This window comes from Nematolebias whitei, chromosome 13 (genome assembly GCF_014905685.2).
Source record: "Nematolebias whitei isolate Nwh7 chromosome 13, NemWhi1, whole genome shotgun sequence".
Taxonomy (NCBI): domain Eukaryota; kingdom Metazoa; phylum Chordata; class Actinopteri; order Cyprinodontiformes; family Rivulidae; genus Nematolebias; species Nematolebias whitei.
The window spans coordinates 8,361,296-8,383,041 of NC_056510.1; the positions used below are offsets into that span (position 1 = coordinate 8,361,296).

General features: G+C 40.8%; 1 protein-coding gene across 1 annotated transcript in view; it reads left to right on the forward strand.

Moving 5' to 3' along the window:
- Positions 1 to 18,849: 18,849 nt before the first annotated feature.
- The window catches only part of LOC119418996 (insulin-like growth factor-binding protein 5), a 12,406-nt gene continuing 9,509 nt past the window's right edge, over positions 18,850 to 21,746 (forward strand). Inside the window, exon 1 of the mRNA XM_037686288.1 lies at positions 18,850 to 19,238. Within this exon, the coding sequence (XP_037542216.1) occupies positions 18,905 to 19,238 (334 nt within the window). The 5' untranslated portion in view covers positions 18,850 to 18,904. The remainder of the gene's footprint in view (positions 19,239 to 21,746) is intronic.

Genomic DNA, 21,746 nt, shown 5'->3' on the forward strand with positions numbered 1-21,746 from the left:
CTAAACAAACATGTACGGTTTGAATTTCACGGTGTTTTACACTTCTCCTTCCTATCAGAACAAGAATCAAAATGGTTTAATGGTTTGGTTCATATTTGTTGACAATAATAAAATTGAAAATGTAAAAACAAGAGATTTTAAGCTTCATCTGTTTTCACAAAAACAATAAACCACTTCCAGGTACATGACCCCAGCACATGTCAAAGGGCTTAATCTTCTATCCCTGCTGCTGAACGCTTCCTCTTACGCTGGTTTAGAAAATGAATGCCTTCATGTTTTGGTTTTGACCTACTGAATAATTTACTAGGTAATCATATATTCTGCAAAAGCCTCCGTGTCCACTCGCTAGCGTTACGGCAAAAAGCTGGAGCCTTGACCAAATCAAACTTTAAACCCACTCTTTAATCAAAAAATCTGGAGCGCTCGCATTCAGAGACAACGTTTTACGAGGCTGCAGTTCAGTAAATACCCGTCCACCGACTGCTGGGATGTAATTTCGCATTTTTAGGTCAGCCAAAAAAATGTTTCTTTCCCTTTAGATGAACCTTTTTTTTTTTCCTCTTTCTACGGAGGAAAACACATCTGGTTGTTTAAGGAGGTTTGCTGAAATAAAATCATTATTCACTCAAAACCAGTGGTGGGTACAGCTAACCAAATGTTAGCTTTGCTAACCCAAATTTCGCTAACTAAAAAATTAGCTTTGCTAATGCTAAACTACTAAACAGGTGAAAAAAATTAGCGTCAAGTAACGCTAAACCGCTAACCGATAAAAAGACTGTCACTCAATTTGTGTTACTTGTCTTCGTCTTCACACATTAGGTTAGATAGGTTCGCTCAAGGTGGCTGCATGTCGGAGCAGCTCTGTTACTTTCATTCTGAGATTTTGCTTCTGGAAACTTTAATTCCTCTTTTTCTGGATGTAAATCACATTTTTTTTGGATGATTGTTTCCTCTGGTATCGGATGCTGTGCAGCTGGAAGGATTTTTTACTGAAAGTTTCGGACATTTGTTATGGTGCGTAACCATGGCAAGAAGGCAGTTTTCTACAACCAACTGCAGATGATTGACATCTCAAAAGCTCAAATAATATCTCAACTACAGCCCCAAATCTCAAATGAGTTGAAGGGATGTTCCGTGGACGCATTCAGTTCACGTTTCTAGTCGATTTTCCTCGCTCAGTGACACACCCGCTGAGACGCAGACCCTGGTTATTGGAAGCTCCATAGTCCGAAACGTAGCTTTAGGGACTCCAGCGGCCGTAGTCAAATGCATTACGGGGTCCAGAGCGGGCGACATACAGTAGAATCTTATTTGAAACTGCTGACTAAGGCTAAAGCTAAATACGGTAAGATTGTTATTCACGTCGGCGGTAATGACACCTGGTTACGCCAATCGGAGGTCACTAAAATTAAAGTTGCTTCCGTGTGTGACTTTGCTAAAACCACCCTCCCCAACCTGACCAGCGATGACATGTTTAGCCGTATGTCATCGTTTAACCGCTGGGTGTCCAGGTGGTGTTCTGACAACGACGTGGGCTACATAGATAACTGGAGTTCTTTCTGGGTAAAACCTGGTCTGATGCGGAGAGATGGCATCCATGCCACTTTGGACGGAGCCGCTCTTCTTTCTAGAAATATGGCTGATTTTGTTTATCCCCCAAATTATTGACAACCCAGGGTCCAGTCCAGGAAGCAGAGTTGAAGTCCTCCACACCTCTCGCTGCTTCTCCTCTGTTACCCACCCACACCCACATTGAATCAGTGTCAACTCGCCCATGGCTCAAATTAAATAAACCAAAAATCAGCTCTAAAAATATAAACCATAAAAATCTGATTAAAATTAACAGTTACTTTACCATAGCAAAATCATAAAATCATTAAATGTGGATTATTGAACATCAGATCTCTTTCCTCTAAATCCCTGTTAGTTAATGAACTGATAATTGATCATCATATTGATTTTTTCTGTCTGACAGAAACTTGGCTACAACGGGAGGATATTGTTAGTATAAATGAATCCACTCCTGTTAATTATTTAAATTTTCATGTTCCTAGAACAACTGGCCGAGGTGGAGGAGTAGTTTTTTTTTTCAGTCAGGATTATTGATTAATGCCAAACCAGTTATTAGTTATGATTCTTTTGAATCGCTGTCCCTCAGTCTTTCTCATCCTAAATGGAAATCAGAAAAGCCACTTTTTCTAGTTGTTATATATCGTCCACCAGGCGCTTACTCTCAGTTTTTGTCTGAATTCTCAGAATTCTTAACTGACTTACTATTAAATACCGATAAAATCATCATAATGGGTGATTTCAATATTCATGTGGATGTTGAGAGTGATAGCTTAAGCATAGCCTTTAATAATTTGGTTTTACCCCAAACGTCCGCACATCTACTCATTCTTATCATCACACTCTTGATTTAGTTCTGACCTATGGTGTAGAGATTAAGGACTTGGTAATAGTTCCTCAAAATCCTATTCTGTCCGACCATTTTTTAATAACCTTTGAGTTTACATTAAATGACTACACAGTCACTGAGAGTAAATTTCATCTCAGCAGGTGCTTATCAGAAAATGCTGTAACCAAATTTAAACAATCTCTTCCATCAATGTTTTCCTCTGTCTTGCAGAGTAATGCATCAGAGAACAGAGACTTAGATCATCTAGTTAATCATCTTACAACTTCAATGCAAACTTCACTTAATGAAATAGCACTGAAAAAGAAAGTAATCAATCAGAGGAAACTGGCTCCTTGGTTCAATTCTGAGTTACGTACTTCAAAGCAGGCATCTAGAAACCAGGAGAGAAAATGGCGCTCTACTAATGTTGAAGAATTTTATTTAACTTGGAAAGATAGTCTGCTAACATATAAAAAAGCTCTCCGTAAAGCTAGAACTTTATATTACTCATCTTTATTAGAGGAGAATAAAAATAACCCTAGGTTTCTGTTTAGTACTATTGCTAGACTAATTAAAAGTCCCATTTCTATTGACCCATGTATCCCTACAACTATAAGTAGTGATGACTTCATGAGATTCTTTATAAATAAAATTATTTCAGTTAGAGAGAAAATTCAAACCATCCTTCCTTCTACAATCTTTAGTCCCCTGTCAAATGAGGCAACTTTAAAAATTTCACTAGAGCCTGATTTATGTTTGGACAGTTTTTGTCCTGTTGAGCTCTCTGAATTGTCAAAAATAATAACCTCATCCAAACCATCCACATGCCTGCTAGATCCCTTCCCAACCAGACTGTTTAAAGAGGTATTTCCCCTAATTAATGTCCACATTTTGGATCTACTTAATTTGTCTTTAATGGATGGTTATGTACCACAGAGCTTTAAGGTGCTGTAATTATACCTTTACTTAAGAAGTCTGACCTTGATTCAGAAATTCTGGCCAACTATAGACCTATATCTAATCTAACTTTTATCTAAAAAATTCTAGAGAAAATAGTTGCAGGTCAGTTGCGTGAACATCTACAAAGAAATAATCTGAAGCGTTTCAGTCAGGGTTTAGAGCTTATCATAGCACAGAAACAGCACTAGTAAAAGTCACTAATGATATTCTCATGGCCTAAGACAATGGACTTGTGTCTACACTGGTCCTGTTAGACCTCAGTGCTGCATTTGATACAGTTGATCACAATATTTTACTAAAGAGGCTTGAATATGATATTGGGATTACAAGAACAGCTCTAAAATTGTTTAAATCATATCTACAGTATCTGATAGATTCCAGTTTGTAAATGTAAATAATAAATCTTCTTCATACACCAAAGTTAGTCATGGAGTTCCTCATGGCTCAGTGCTGGGGCCAATACTCTTTAAGTTATTAAACAGCATGGGATACATTTTCATTGTTATGCTGATGACACACAATTATATTTGTCCATTAAACCCAATTAATCCAAGCAGCTACTTAGACTACAAGCATGTCTTAAAAACATAAAAACCTGGATGACTCAATTTTCTCCTGTTGAACACAGACAAGACTGAGGTTTTGGTTTTTGGAACTGAGCACCATAGGAATTACTTTTTCAGTCTTTCTCCCTCCTTGGATGGCATTAATCTGTCCTCCAGCTCTAATGTTAAAAATCTTGGTGTAATTTTTGATCAGGACACGTCTTTTATCCCCCACATTAAAAATGTTACTAGAACTGCCTTCTTCCATCTGCGTAATATCAATAAAATTAGAAACATCTTATCTAAAAATGATGCATAAAAACTGGTCCGTGCATTTGTCACATCTAGACTGGACTATTGCAATGGTTTATTATCTGGGTGTCCAAATACTTCTTTAAAACGTCTTCAGTTGATCCAAAATGCTGCTGCCAGAGTCTTAACCGGAGTTAGTAGGCGAGATCATATTTCTCCAGTTTTAGCTTCTCTCCATTGGCTCCCTGTCAAATCCAGAATTGAATTCAAAATCTTACTTCTAACTTTCAAAGCTCTCAACAACCTAGCACCATCTTATATTACAGATCTTATTGTTGCATATTTTCCTAACAGAGCTCTTTGCTCTCAGACTGCAGGTTTACTTGTGGTTCCTAGAATTTACAAAAACAGAATGGGAGGCAGATCTTTTAGTTATCAGGCTCCTCTCTTGTGGAACCAACTTCCAATCTCTGTCCGTGAGGCTGACACATTGTCCAGTTTTAAAACTAGGCTGAAGACTTTCCTTTTTGATAAATCCTTTAGTTAGGGTCAGCTTGGGTTTCCTGAGCTGTCCCTTAGTTATGCTGCTATAGGCTTAGACTGCTGGAGGACAAACTGACCACAATTTTCACTCTGCTACTGTCTTTACTTACTCTGCTCAACCTGTTTTGTTATTGTAATTATTTTTTCTATCCTTAACATGTGTTTTTTTGTCTTTCAGATACACCTGGACCTATACCTGGACCTACCATTCTATGTTCGTCTGTCTCTCTGTCATGGTTTGAGGTTAGGAGCGAACCCAGAGTGCAGAACAGGGACTCAACTCGGCAGATATACAAAAATAGGATTTTAATGGTAAATAAAAGTACAAAATAAACAAGCTGACGGGGCAGCAAAACTTGCATGAACTAGGCACGGGGAACTCAGGAGACACGGGGAACTCGAGGGACCAGGAAGACTCAGGGAAAGACTCAGGAGACCCAAGGAAAAGTAACCAACGAAGACGACCCGACGAAGAACAAGACAGAATAGGATGACTTAAATACAGGGAGAAGACGAGACATGATAACAAACAGCTGGGACGAGACACAGGTGGCACTAATGAGGGAGCACGAGGGAAACAGACAAACCGGGCCACAGAAAAGTACCATCCTTACACTCTCCTTCCTGTCCTCTCAACCAGCCGGTCAAAGCAGATGGCCGCTTGTCCTGAGCCTGGTTCTGCTGGAGGTTTCTTCCTTTTAAAAGGAAGTTTTTCCTTTCCACTGTTGCCACTGTGCTTGCTCAGGATGGGAGACTGCAACAAAGCCAATATTCAACTTGTCTGCTGGATTCCTTAGATAGAGAACTTTACTAATTGGCTTTTATGTATGTGAATGTTTCTGTAAAGTGCCCTGAGACAACTTTGTTGTGATTTGGCACTATATAAAAAAAAACTGAATTGAATTGAAACTCTCATCTACTTGCCAGCTGTGCTCGAGTGCCTGACCACTGAGATCCTGGAACTAGCAGGAAACACGGCTCATGACAGCGGAAGGACAGGATCGTCCCTCGACATCTACAGTTGGCTGTCCGCAGTGACGAGGAGCTCGGCAGACTGCTGGGAGGAGTGGCCATCGCTCTGGGAGGAGTTCTGCCCTGCATTCGGGCGGTCCTACAGCCCAGGGGAACCAAGAGGCCAGCCGAGTCTGGGTGGATGGATCGGACGGCATCTGCAGCCAGTTTCTTAGGATCCACTGTGGGATGGACCTTTACAAGAGATCCTTCCTTCCTACAGCCATCAGCATCTATAACATCTCTTAATGAAATGAGGATAATGAGTTACAACAACAAATAATTTCCCTCTGGGATTAATAAAGTATATTTGAATAGTACCCCTAATTGAATTGCAAGGGCAAGGATTTATTTATTTTTTCCAACACATCGTGTACAGTGCTTGTATATTTCCAAAACATTACATTGAGATTCTTTAATTTTCATCAAAATATTGTTCTTTGAAATCTGCTTCAACACATTGACTCTGTTTTTGTCTTCTCATGAAACTTGTAGTTTTTACTTTACCTTTTTCTACTTTGGTTTGTTTACATGCAACTTTTGGCTAATATTCTGCTTATTTTAGCTTTAAAATCTTAGTTTAGGTGTCCCTCCAGGGTCTATTTTAGGTCCACAGCTTTTTAATCTTTAGATGTTGCCTACTCCACTGGAACCACTCCTGAACTGTCAATGACATTAAAGTCTGGCTGAAACTAAATATCCTGAATCTAAATGAAAATAAAACTGAAGTCATTATCTTTGGCAACTGTAATGCCCTTGACACTCTTGGCCCCTTGGCTTCATACGGCCACTCCACTGTCAGGAATCTGGGAGTTATTTTTGATAGTGCTTTTAAATTAGACAAACACATAAATGCAGTTGTGAACTCCAGTTTCTTCCAACTAAAACTCATTGCCAAGGTGAAGTCTTGTCTCCCTTTCAGATACCTTGAAAAGGTGATTCATGCTTTTATTACCTCTTGTTTAGTCTGTTGTATTGCTCTATATGTTGGTTTAGATAAATCATCTTTACATTGTTTACATTCTGTCCAGAACACAGCAGTTCGTCTTTTAACTGCAACTAGTTCACAAACACATAACCTCTGTCCTGGCTTCTCTCCACTGGCTTCCTGTCCTTTTCCGGATTGATTTTGAGATTGTATTACTTGTTTTTAAAGTCTTAAAGGGTCTGGCCCCGTCATATTTATACAGTCTTCTTAACATCTACATCAGAGCACTCCAGTCTACCAACCAGTTCCTCCTAGATGTCCCCAGATCCAAAATGAAGTCCAGAGGTGATCGTGCTTTTGCAGTTGCTCCAAAATTGCGGAACAGTTTACCTGATCATTTAAAAACCGCTGTGACTGTTGAGACTTTTACACATTTGCTCAAGACTCTTCTTTTTTCCTTGGCGTTTGATCCATGCAGAGTGTGAGAACAAGTTAGAGCTGATTTTTATTTTTGATATGTGTTGTATTTTGTTAACTTTCTTGTTTTCATTTTATTTTGACTAAATAATAAAGCACTTTGGTCAGATTTAGTTGTTTTTATGTGCTTTACAAATAAATTGACATTGACATTGGTGTCTTCAGTAAATGTATTCATCACTCAGCTTTCACACTGCATTAAAAAAAATAATAATTTCTCTAGTTGACATCTGGAGTCAGTCTAATTCTAGACGGTTGCCTCGGCTAATTGAAATGTCTTAAACTCAATTTGGTATTAATCAGATTTGAACAGATTTTTCTCACAACACATTGCCATTTTCATGTATGCAGTCTTAACCTTACGCACAAATATACAATTCTTTCTCTCTAACTTTTATGAGATATTTTGCTAACAGGCAGAGTTGAATCTAAAAGGTAATCATAAAGTTTCGTAGACATTCAGTTAGCACGCAGAGCTCAACGTGGTCATTTCAAGCTTAAGACCTGGACAGGAACCAGGCCCTCTGTTTGACTCCTCGAGCCTAAGTCCGGTTGGGTTTTTGTTTTTGGAAAAGCTTTAGGGCAGCCATACATTTGCGAACTATAAAAAGACTCGTGAAAGGTTTTACGTCGGTAGCTTATCTCTCACCCATCCCCAACTCCATCTCGGCGCTCGGATAAGCCTCGATACGACTCACGTTACAGGACCTTGCAGGTCTCCTCAAGCCGGGTCGACCTCAGTGGAAACCCGTTACCAGAACCCTGCGCACAATGTTGACCATGTCGCTATAGCAGCGCTTTCAACCATGAGGAGACACAATCCAACGAGAGCCAGCTGAGCATTTCTCACTATTCGGTGAATTAAAAGATTTGTCTGCACTTCCAGGACAATTCAGGGAAGTTTAATCACATTTTAAAACATTTACTTTGACTGTCAGAAATGAAGTGTCCACCCACGGTACCGTGGAAAAGTTCTTATCCATCAATGAGACTGAGCCTGAACTCAGTCATTTTTATCCATAAATGTGCAGCAGGAAATGCTCTGCAGCTTCCCGTCCTTTCAGAGCCAGCATCAGCTGAATGTTTTTAACATCCAGTGATCAGCCATTCCATAGTTTGTTTACCTGTTCTCCATTTTGTTTATGCCACGTTCTGGCATTTGGTTCTGAGATTCAGGTTCAGCAGAAAGGTCCATCCCCACACACACACACACACACACACACACACACACACATATTTTAAGTAAATGAGAGATTTGCTCGTCTGCTGGATTTTATCATAAACTGCCAACATCTGGACCTCAGACAGGAACTTGGAAGTTGAAGCCGAAGCATTTCAGTGCATAAAGGTTCTGGTTCCGTTTCTTTAACACGTGATTTTCAGGTATCGTTCATCTGCTGGAGAAATAAGTTGTCAGGTATGACCAAAACTTCTTGACTGCATGTTTGTTCATTTTAGCTTTTAGCTACCATGTTGCTAATTGCAGACTTTAGCTACAGTTTAGCAACATTTAGCTTTTAGTAACTGTTTGAGTACAATTAACTACTGATTTAATAAATTTTGCCTTTAGCGACTGATTAGCTCATTTTAGCTTATGTCTGCAATTTTGTTCTTCTTTGCATTTAGTTAATTTGTGCTAACGTTAGCTGTTAGGTAAAGTTTTCTACACTTGGATTTTATCAACTGTTTTACTATATTTTTTGTTCAGCTATGGTTTTGTCAATCTGTGTTTTAGCTGTCATTTTCTTTTATTATGCTTACAGCTACAGATAAGCCTGTTTTAGCTACTGTTGTTATACATTTTGCCTTTGGCTACTGTGCCACTATTTTAGCTTTTAGTTACAGCTTTGCAACATTTATCTGTTGGCAGCTTTTCCATAACTTTAGGTTTAAGCTGCTGTTTTGCATGTTTTTGCTTGTAGTTTTGTTAATTTTAGCTTTCAGGTGCAAGTTTGCTCTTTTTAGCTTTTACCTATAGTTGTGTTAGCTTTAGTTATTAGTTGCAGTTTTCTACAATGTTTTGCCAAATCTTTAAGGCTACAGTATGCCTTAGGATTTAAAATTACAGATACACTTATTTTAGCTGCAATTTTGCTACATTTAGTTTTTAGTAACTTCTTTCAAATTTTAAGTTTAAGTTATTGTTTTGCTGTAGTTTAGCTTTTAGCTACAAGTTTGCTACATTTAGGGTTCTGCTTGCTTTGATGTTTTCAGTTCTGTAAGAAATATTTTTTTAACAGATTATAGTATCTGTTTATTTCAAACTGCTCTATCGCAGTTTTTCAAAATAAGATTCGACATAACACAGTTTGCTGATTGATGAATGAGCCGCATGATCGGCATGGAATTTTTATTTAAAATACATTATTTTACTTTATTTAGCATCTGCTGCGTCTTTGTGCAGCCCAGAGCTGCAGAAAAAGCTTCCTCCTGCACCTTTGTGCAGCCCATACTGCAGGATAAACTTCCTGCTGCAGCTGATCGGCTGTTCTCCTGCAGAGTTGAGAAGTGGGCGTGGCCAAAAGTGCTTGCAGGTGGCAAAGCGCAGATGAGGCAGGGAGCTGAAATCATGACATCCTGTGCTCTTTTAGAGCGTTTAGAGTTTAGAAACATTGTTTAGAATATTGCAAGAGTGTGGGAAGGGTTTAAAATGTGCATATATATATATATATATATATATATATATATATATATATATATATACTACTACTATTCCTACTTCGTGGTTTTTCACTTATCGCGGGGCTTCTGGGTACGGTTCCCCCGCAATAAACGAGGGTCTACTGTATTCCAAGTCAATCGGTGCTCTGCGTTCACGTCGCTCCAGGTAAACTCAAGCTAGGTTTGTTTCAGCTCCTGTTGAGCTCCATGCAGGAACAAGATTTTCTGCTGATAAAACAGCTGTGCTGATCCAGTTTCTTCCTCGTTTTTCTTCTTTTCAGTCGCACGTCTTAGTGTCATGTCATCTTTTTGGCACTTGGACATAAACACAGAGTTCTACATGACACAGAGCAGGCAGAGCTGACGGGCTGCTCCTGGAGCCGCTCTGTCTGCTTCCTTCAGATTTACACAACAACACCTTTCTGTGTGTCCTTGGAAATGGGCCTGTTTGTGCGCCTAGTGTTTGTGGATCTGCTCTTGTGTATATGTTAGGTGACGACTTGATGATGTGGAACAGGAAAAGTTACGAGCTGCATTCTCTGCTCTTTATTATTTTCCATGTTTGGAGACGCAAAGCCCAAATGCACCTGCATATGTAGAGTCGCAGGGCCGCTCTATGGAGCGTTAACAGAGCTCACACACAGAGCTGTTTAAATCACGTGAGTGGGACGAGATTGTTCGTGTAATAAAGTCAGTGTTTGTGTGTTAAATAAGCGCACGGTTCCTGTTGGACTTCAGCTGAATAAATGACTGAATGTGTTTATGTTTTATGGACGAACAACAAATCGGCTAAGAAAAGGAAAATAATAAGAAACTTATTGTTTAGGGCTGAGTGAGGACATTTAAGCGTGAAGTGGAAATCAGCTGCAGATGAACTTAAAGTCTGTAATTTATCCATCCATCCAAACTCACGTTCATTTTAACTGCAGAACCAGAACCAATCCAGTCTGAATGGGGCTGTGAGCGAGCGCTCTGATTGGCTGTAGCTCAGCTCTTTAACCTTTTTCCAGCTGGGCTACAACTCATCCCTGTATTTGATTGTGCATAAATAAATATTAACTTAATAACTTGACTGAAATCCATGCTATGAATAAACATGAACAAGGCAGGATTTAAGAGGATTTGGGACCCTGGACTAAAGTTAGTTTTGGTGCCCCATTCACAGGAGAGCACAGGAGACGTGTTAGGTTAGGGGCTGGTAGACTTGTTTAAAATGTCCATCTCCTCCACATCAGCTCATTATGACAGAAACAAAATGACTCAAATTTAATTATTAATATACAGCAGCTTCCAGAGTCCAGATTGACACACGTTGGGTTTCACTTGTTAACGAGAATTGCACCATTCAAGAAGTGTATTTTCAGCTGGTTTAAACACTGAATGTCGCGGGTACTAAATGCTGAAAAAAAACCAAAGGGATGTTGTTTTCCAACAGAAAGTTGGTGCCAGCAACTCTTCCTCCTATCTCATCCAGCTTCAGTTCCTGTTGCAAGCTGTTCCAGGTTGCAGGAACTGAGTAAGAAAAGGCCTTTTTGCCAAGTTCAGTCCGCACCGAGGGAACGCTGCAGGTAATAATGGACTGAGAGCGCATGTTTTAACTGCACTGATGGTGTGACAAGTGGGAGGAGATATAAGAAGGTAGAAGACCAAGGAGTGATTTATAGATGAAGATGTGTGAGCCTACGTGTAGATAACTGACTGATGAGTACAGGGTGCGGTGATGGGTATGGTAGTTACCACCAGTTATGAATTTTAGCGGGTAATGTTAGACAGCATCCAACATCTGCAAGGAGCTGGCAGGAGTGTAGTGAACTAAGCCTCAGGTCAAATCTGGCCTTGAGGGCCTTCCTGGGACAAGAACTGTATTTCATTGATTTGAGTCCAGAAACACAAGATTAAGTTCATCCAGAGACTTCCTAAGTGTCCTGCACTGATCAATTGAAAGAACACTCTCTTTTTCTATTATCATTACTATCTTACAAATGTCTTGATAATCAAAGTGTGTTTAGTTCAAACCATTTTTAAATGTTGAAGTGAACTACTCATTTTAAATCAACTGTGAAACAGTATTAATGAATTTTTAATCCTCATTCAAAGTAGAAATCAAGTTAAGGTCTGTTACAGAGTAATTATTCATTTTTCTTGATCTTCTGTCTGAGACACCAGTGTAAGTTGGTCCAAGGTTGGAGGCAAGAAAACAAGTTGTTGGAACGAACTGTCATGTTTTTATATCCTCTCAGACGTAAATAGAGAAGCTGGCACCTGTTTTCCCCCAACTCGCCTAAACATTTCTCTCGTCTGTCTCAAAAACATCTTCTGTCCGTTCCAAAACAATTTTTCTGTTTTTCTGACTTTTAATAACCTCTTACATCACTAAAACACACCCCTGTCTGGTCGATCGACCAATCAGGAACTTCCCAAATGAACCGGAAATAGAACTCTTTAAATGTCGGCACTTCCTAGTTCCAGCCAGTCGAGTGCGGTGGGAGAGCAGTTCAGTTCGGAGAGCAAAACCGAACGGAAGAAGTGCTGGAGAGTACAGGAGTTCCAGACATGATCCGGAGTTCTTCCGAGTCTCGTGGGAATTATGCAATCTTCCACATCTGAGTGGAACTCTGACGGACTCACAACTCATGTGAGCCCAACCGGGAGGTGAACGTGTGTCGAACAAGTACCGTCACTACTTCGGACGATTCACAGCTGTTCCTACGGAGACGCTGAAAGGGTGCGTTAAATGGAACTCCGTACCAGTGGAGACATCTCCTACAGGTAAAGAGTCGATTTACATTACCTAAGTGTACCGAGGAGGAAGCTGAGATCTTAACGGAGCGTGCCGTTCCGATACCGACACATTTCCCTCATCCATCTTTTCCTCTCCATTTAAACTTCATTTCCATCTTTAAACTCTTATATCTTGCCAGTAATCATCCAGATAATTTCAGAAATGTCTGTTGGTTTAAAGCAAAGGAAAATCATGGCCGTATGGTTTCCTAGTTGTAAAGCTTGCTAATTAATTATGTTGTTGTTGAAATCAATTTGCCAAATTAATGTAAATGTTTGATGTTAAACTTTGATTCTGTTAATAAATGACCGCATTCATTTGATGGGTCAAAGAAAATTAACGTCTCACGTTACATTTAATTAATTTCAATGCACGATATTATTCAGTCCAGAAAAATGAAAGAATCCGTTCTATTCATGAATATATCACAGGTATATGTTCCTCTACAGGAGCATTCATGTAAATAATGGCACCATAGTCAATGGCCAGTAGGAAGGTAGTGGATACAAGGCGTTTTCTGGCATTCACAGTTAAACAAGATTATTTCTGAAAAAGAAAACCACTATTAATTTCAGTTTTTTTTTTAATCAATCTTTCAACATGTGGTTTAAAAGAAAGATGTGCATCTACCAAAATTCCCAAGTATTTATAAGAATCTACAAACTCAATAGGAACACCATGCAACAGGAACTGAAGCTGTCCTCTCTAATTTCTTTAAGGGGTTTCAAACATTTGATCATGTCAATAGAAAAATCAAAGCAGACGTGTTCTTGTTTTTAATATTTCACCCTGTTTTACAGCACCCTGATTTATTGTTTTATACACTACTCTTATTTTAACTGCATTTTTTCTGTAGTTTATTGTTATTGTTGTTTGTACTTTTTATGTTCTGTCTGTAACGGGTCCCTCATGTACATGAGTCCTCGTGGCTCAATGAGACTAGCTTGTATAAATAAATGTTGAATGAAAAAAGTCCGGTTGTTTTTCATTTTGAACATTTTGAATTTACCATGGACCTGGATGACTGAGAATCATCAGCGTATTGTCACAAGAGCCATTTTACTGAAAGTAGGTCTAATTTTACAAGAGTATCGGAGATACAGATTTGATCTAGCATGTTAATCATGCTACAAAAAGAAAAAGCCAAATTGTCTTAAAGAATCCAATAATGGTCGATCAGGTCATCTGAACAGTTTCTTTTTTTGTGGAAAGACGTTTCGCTCTCTACCTGGAGGGCTTCATCAGTTTGAGGAGTCCCAAGTAAACTGTTTTCCCCACTAAGCAAAACACTCCTTTAGTGGACTAACAAGTTAACTGGTGATAAGATGGTCTGGACCATTTTATCACCAGCTAACTGGTTGGTCCACTATGAGTGTGCTGCTTGTGGGACTGAGGTTGTTGTGGCTGCTTGGACTGATGAAGTCCTTTGGATGAAAAACGAAACGTTTCAACACAAAGAAACCATCCAGAGGACCTGACTTAACTTTGTTGGGTTTATCAGGTTTGGTTTATTTTTACTCATTTAGTAACACAGCAACGTGCATACTATTATATTTTAGATAAACAAAATAAATTTCCATCTTTACCTGCTTCTTCCTTTCTGGGGGACCCGGGGGTCACTGGTGCCCATATCCAGCAGTCACTGTGCGGGAGGTGGGGGACACCCTGGACAGGTCTCCAATCCATCACAGGGACACATAGAGACAAACGAGACAAACAACCATTCACTCTTTCACTCAAACCTAGGGACAATTTAGAGTTACCAATCAGCCTAACATGCATGTTTCTGGTCTGTGTGGGAAACCGGAGTACCCGGAGAAAACTTCTCACTCGAATGTTATCAGCCATTAAATGGACGTTATTAATCGTTATCATCCCCATAGGTTGTGTTCAGACTGTCCCTCCTGTACCTCCTAGTAGGTTTAAAGATACATTCTTATCGCTGATAATAGGACCAGGGTTAGGTTAAGAGTTTAGGGTCAGGTGTAAGGTTTGGTTTAGGAAAAGGGTTAAAGCTAACAAAAAAAAATCAGCTCTTATATGTATGTGAAGCTGCATATTATCAGCGTTAAGAACATACCTTAAACCTACTAGGAGGTACAGGAGGAACAGTCTGAACGCAACTTATGGGGCTGATAACAACTAACATGTGAACTTCACCCAGAATAGCTCCCCGGCTGGGATTTGATCCGGCGACCTTCTCGCTGAGAGGTGTCAGCTCTACCAACTGAGCCTGAAGAACATTTGTAAAGTTAAAAACCAAAACACCAAGAAGGACTTTTTTATTGATCTAATTGTTGTTGTTTCTTCGCACCTTTGTGCAACTTAAATCCTGGCTGGTGTTCCTTTAAGCCAGAATGATGCTTGAATGGGAGGAGGGTGGTACCAGGGGAGGAACAGATGGATTGATGCAGGAACAGCTCTGGGGGGAATTAGGATTTGCATCGAGCAGAACCGAAGCAGAGGGAAAGAACAGAGCTGGAACACTGAGTTTCCTTCACAGATCATTGTGTTCGATGAACATTTGTGTTTCTGGAGCATATTTCCTTCATCATCTGTTCACCCTCACTCCACTGAGCTGCATCTCCAACCCCTGCTGTTTTATTGTCCTAATCTCCTCATTATTATCCCAAAGTGGCTCAGATTTATGTCTCGGAGGACTCGGCCACTCCTTTTTTGGTTTGGGAAGGACCACTGACTCATCACACCTCAATTTGTGCAATTTCTGTCCCTTTTGTGTCAAACTCTGGCGCAGGAATTTCACTCGAACTCAGATGTTTGCGCTTGAGAGCGAAACGAAGGGAGGTGACATCACTGGGGGAGGAATGCAACAAGGGAGAGGAAAAAAGAAGAAATAAAGTCATCACGTCGGGAAGCTTGAAGAAGAAGCAAAACTGCAAGCACAAAATCAAATGTTTAAGTTACAGATGATCAGAAACAGGCTTGTTTTTAGTAACATTATGTCATTAAATCCAGGGGAAACACTGAAAAGTGTATTTTTAGACTCCCGTGTAATAATTCCACTGTTATAACTTTGAGTTAGGAGCTGAGAATGTGGAAATTTGTCATTTCCAAAGTACACAGAGAGAGCTGCCCCTCTGCAACTGTAACTCTGTTGACAGCGCCTCCTAGTGGCTGTCTGGGTCTCCTGTCAGAGGAGAGTCATCAAAACGGAGCAGAAATGTTCAACAGTTTGAGCAGCTTAAAGCAGACAGCTGTTTGCTCTGCAGCCTGAAAAATAACACTTCATGTTGTGCATTCAGGTTGTTTGTATGTGATTTACACAAATTGCTCGTCATTTTCCTCCATGACTCAATAAAAAAGACTCACAATGGTTTGTTTGTTTTTCCTCTAATGTTTGTATTACACATAAAAAGTGGTGTTATAAATGCTGAAACAGCAGTCGGACAAATAATTGTACGGAACAAATGTTAAACTCATCGAGAGACTAAAATAAAACCTGCATTCTGTTTGAGGGTCAATAATTTCCATCCATCCATTATCTTTACCCACTTCTTTATCTTTGGGTCACTGGTGCCCACATCTAGCATCACTGTGCGAGAGGTGGGGGACACCCTGGACAGGTCTCCAGTCCATCACAGGGACACAATGAGACAAATAAGGCAAACTCTCTTGGAACAATTTAGAGTTACCAAAACCCGGAGTACCCGGAGAAAAGCCCACGCATGCACGGAGAGAACATGCCAACTCCAGCCAGGCATAGGTGTCGCAACCATTATATGTGTCCCCCCCCCCCCACATTAAAAAAAAGTTCATTTGGACCCCCCACTTTTACTATAAAACATTAGTTCAGTCGGCGCAGTTTCTCTTTCTTCATGAACGAATCCATTCCACTTGATTAATAGGAGAATACTCAAACCACTAAAGATCCGCTCCAGGTTTTCCTGGTTACCTCCTCCAACCTGCAGCGCTTCTGTGCGTCTCCTCCTGCCTCGGCAGAAAACACGCACAGGTGGAGGAGGTGGAGACACCGCTGTGTTGATCGCTCGCCAGTTTAGCGAGCTTAGTGCGGGCCGTTGTTGACCAGGGGGATGATCAAAAACATTTTTTTTTATTTTTTTTTTTCATTTAGCCTTTATTTATCCAGGTTAGTCTCATTGAGCCACGAGAACTCATTTTCAAGAGAGACCTGTTTTTTAGGGAGCACATGGTGGGGTTAAGGGCCTTGCTCATGGGCCCAGAGTGGGGCGAATGATGGTGGGGGCAAGTGTGGGTGTTTCACCTACCCCACCCACAATTTTTGATGTTGTCGGGGCCGGGGCATGAACCGGCGATCTTCGGATCACAAGCCCACCTCTCTAACCTCTGCGCCACCACTCCCCAACATACACGCATGGTTAGGAGGATGCTTGAGAGGAGCGCTACGTCCGTAGCATGTTAGCTTAGCAGTAACTGTGACGCTGTCAGACGCTGCAGGTGTAAGAGACGCTGTGTGCTCAGGTGCAATAAAGTTGAAATTTCTTTAAAACCCCACACCTTATTGTCTTCAAGCTTCGTGAGAAACATCATTTAGTTGAGTATTGTACAAGTGAAAAAGTCTAGTGGTGATGTTTTTTTTTCGCTCTATAAACATAAATAGTGCCAATCTAAAGTGTATTAAAGTTAAAATGTCTTTAAAACAGCTGAATTTACACAAACGTGGTGAGAAACATGCTTTAAGTGGAATTAAAGTAAGGAAATCTAGATGAAATGTTGCTTTTTTCTAAACTAGAGTACAATTTTCATGTGCGTGCACACACACACACACACTAGTGCCCCCCCCCCCCCCCCACATTACAGATGCTTCTGACGCCCATGCAGCCAGGTCAGTATTTTATGAAAAGGAATTCCATTTTGACGATAATTATTTTAGAGCTGTCGGGTTTTATGAGTCGCAGAAACGCTCGGAAGTGACAAAAGTTCTGCTTCAGAAAACAAAAGTGCTGATTTACAAAGAAATGCGCCCGGTAGAAAAACCCCGGTTGATCATGAACTGACGCAGACGCTGGTGAAATTTCCAGGTGAAAGAACAAACCGTTCTGAAATCCAAGAGGTGTGTGTGTTTGAACGTTAAACTGGTGAGTTAAGATGGTGATTAAGGTTCAGCTCAGATGTTATTAATTTTGAGTTGAGAAAATGTATAAAATCACAGTAGGTAGGCTATAAATTACAAACAGGGTGGCAAGTTCTATTTATTTTTTTATGGTGGCAGCTGCCACTCTGAGCCACCCCCTAGAACCACCCCTGCCCTGCTGCTCCCCTCTTGCTGAACACAAATTGAAGCAACAGGTGCAGCAGACACACAGGGTCTCCCGATCTGTCCGTGAAGAAACACCTGCAGCTGCTTTTAAACGATTCCGCGTGAAGATTCACACATTTAGCCTTTTTGTGACGTTCAAAACCGCGTGACGGCAGAAATAATATGCTCCGCAATCACACAATGAACGTGCACATGTGATATTCACTCTTTATCTTAGCTTCAAGTAGCATGTGAAAAGCACGTTTCACATGTGCTGAGTGAGGTTTAAACATTGTTTTTCACATGTTGAAAAACCATTTGATCCCATGCAGTCATCATTAGTCTCACACGCTAATTTAACTTCCTTTTTTTTTTCCAAGTGCATGTGTTTTTGTTGCAAATCCACATGTGCAAATCACGTGATCCACATGTGTTTTGCCTTCTGTGCTGATCACATGTGGAAAACTGGGACCGCAACGAAGTTGCAGGAAAATGTGGATAAAGTAAAAAAAAAAAAAACGTGAGAATTTCAAACTGTCACGTGGTTTCTCTGTAAGTTTTTTTTTTTTTTAAACCAAATCTACAGATTTGGAGGAATCATTTATTTATTTATTTATTTATTTCTGGTGCTGCTCAGGGTGAAAGAGCAAGCCTTCAGCTGCAGGAATAAAAGCAGTTTGGCCTCCTGCCAGGCTGTGGAACAAGTGCGCCTCCCTTCTCCTGCTGTTTGGGGGTTTGGCTGTTTTTAAAAAGGCACGGCAGGTCTCCAGTTGATCAGTCTGCTCAGGAAACTGGAGAAAGTACTGAAGACCTGACTCTGACTCCGGACACAAGTTGACGTTTGGTTATCTTGACTTTTGCTCCTGCAGCTGCAGAGGACGTCGCTTCCAGAAAATAAAAATAAAAAAGCTGCACATTTATTTTTATTCGGGTGATTTGGGCAGAAAGACGCGCCTGATATTCTCCATGTTTTGACGCAGAGCGCAGCTCCTGGATAAAGACTCTTGGCTTTAACTGTAAGAATCGGATTATCTGAGACTGTGAGTCCATCAGAGCAGCTGTTCCTCCCTCCTCCGAGCCTTTCAGGGGTTTATGCTCCAACCTCAACATGTTTGGGAGTTTGTGCCTCTTGGTGACGTTCATCCTGGGGGTGTCCCGCTCCTGGGGCTCGTTCGTCCCCTGCGAGCCCTGTGATGAGAAGGCTCTGTCCATGTGCCCCCCGGTGCCGGTCACCTGCCAGCTGGTCAAGGAGCCGGGCTGCGGCTGCTGCCTGACGTGCGCGCTCACGGACGGCCAGGCGTGCGGGGTCTACACCGGGACCTGCATCAAGGGGCTCCGCTGCCTGCCCAGGAGCGGCGAGGAGAAGCCGCTGCACGCGCTGCTCCACGGCAGGGGGGTCTGCACCAACGAGAAGGGATACAAACCTGCCCCCCAGCCTGCAGGTAAGATTTGAAGGAAGCGCGCGACAGATGGAAGCACCTGATTATCTTCGATCCAAACTCTCTGCAGCGGCTTACTGCTGCATGCGACCAGAACCTTAAAGGGACAGTTCACAGCTTTAGACGCGGGGTCCTGTAGTTAGTATCTTACCTGCTGCAGGTAGCTCTTCAGTTCAGAGAAGTGGAAGTGAATTCTGACTTGAAAGACTTTAATTAGTCGAGAATCATACATTTTGGAGATAAGAGTTGTTTTAAGTCTTAGCAGGGTCCGTTTGTGGGCTGCAGCAATTTTCTCACCAAAGGGAGTTTGTCTCAACTATTTTCAAGGAGTCTCAGTTTGAGAGTCTTGGAAATTGAAAAATTTGCTTCTTTTTTTTCCTCTCAGACTTGTCACAATATCCTACTAGATGCCAAGAACGTGTTTCAGTTTAGTTTCTGTAATGCCAGCGTGTAAAAGTTGTGCTTTGTGGGGCTAAATTTGTGCAAGTTTCCCCTGGAGTTCATGCAGACAGAATGTTCACGTGAAAAATGTTGCCTTTTCTTGCAGCAGCATTAAGAGACTGGCTTTAATGTTTCAGTCTGCTTAGATTTAAACTTCATGTCTTCAAACTGAGGTCAATCAAAAAGCTATCTGCAACAGGTAAGATATTCATCACTCATCTTTCCATAAAATCTCACTTTAGAAAATCTGAGCAATCCCTTTAAAAAAATAGAGGAAAACATGAGCTGCTGTTCTGGGTCTGGTGCCGCCTGCAGAGCGCCGCAGCAGCTGGTTCACTAAAAGAGGCATGCACGCACGAATTCTTTAATACTTTTACATTTTAGGGCTAAATTCCAAACAGAACCACGTTCCCGTCAGAGTTTTGTGCTTTTAAGTGACACATTAGTTTGTTTTCAAAGCATAATGGCTCATTTATTTCAAGAATAAAACCAACGAGTGGTTACTTCTACAAATAATCTCACTCCAGCACGAGTTCTCAAACTCGCTGTCTCTCCTCGCGCAGATTTATTTATCATTTTCACAATTCGTCTCTTTGTATCACTTCATCACTTGAAATTCAGCTCAGGCTTGAAGCAGCTTGTATGGGAAGGAGTGAGGTGGTGCTTCTCCCTCCGTGGGTCTTGTTACACCACAATTTATACAGATTTAGTCCCGCAGGCAACCCTCAGGGTGGTGTTTAGAGTCGGATTACCTCTAAATCTGCATGCGTGAGAGAAAAGAGGGGAAGACAGGCAGGCCGACGGAGGGAGAGGGAACCAGTCGTCTCAAATAATTTAGACTTTTTTTTCCCCACGGTGCAGCAGCTCCACTGTTCGTCAGGTGTTTAAGCATCTTATCTGCCCTGCAGTGAACAGAAACGTGTCCAGCAGTTCTTCATGTTCATCCTCATGAGTCGTGAAGCAGAGGAGTGTGGTCAGTCTCTGGCTGACAGTTTTTCAAAAATAACCTCAAGTTGTGCAAAGAATTGATGATGAGATGATGTAAAGGGAGGCCACCTTACTGTGTGTATGTGTGTGTGTGGGGGTGGGGGTGGGGGGGGGGGTATGCACGTGTGAGTGTGTGTGCATGTGCATGTGTGTGTTTTAAATTGAAGAATGTGTGCTGGCTCTCACGTATGACTCGGGCGGGGCCATGTGGGTGTCTGTGTGTTCATTGTGTTGACTACTCAGGCAGTTTAGTGTCATTCTCTCTCTCTCTCTCCTCTCTCTCTCTCTCTACCATACACACACACATGCACACACACACACACACACTATCAATGCAATGATTTCTTCTTTAAAGCCAAGTCAACCCTAGACAATTCATTGGAAGTTTCTTAATCAGTATCCAGTCAAGTTCTCTTCCTCATTAAAAAAAACAATGAACATTCTTTTTTTTCACAAAAGGTTTGATCTTTGGTCTGCAGTCGATATACGATACGTATCACAATACATTGTCAACGATCCAGTTAAAGATGCACGCACAGGAAAAAGTGATACGTTGCCTTTCAACCTTTATTCATGACACAGTTCAACTTTTATCCAAAATATGATTCAGTCTTTACTCACAAGGCAATTCAGTCTGTACCCATGATTTGATTCAGTCTTTACTCACGCTATGATTCAGTATTTACTCATGATTCGATTCAGACTTTACTCACAATATGATTCAGTATTTACTCATTATTTGATTCAGTCTTTACTCACAATATGATTCAGCATTTACTCATGATTCGATTCAGTCTTTACTCATGAATCTGTTCAGTCTTTACTCATGCTATGATTCAGTATTTACTCATGATTCGATTCAGTCTTTACTCATGATATGATTCAGTATTTACTCATGATTCGATTCAGTGTTTACTCACGATATGATTCAGTATTTACTCATTATTTGATTCAGTCTTTACTCAGAATATGATTCAATATTTACTCATGATATGATTCAGTATTTACTCATTATTTGATTCAGTCTTTACTCACGATATGATTCAATATTTACTCACGATATGATTCAGTATTTACTCATGA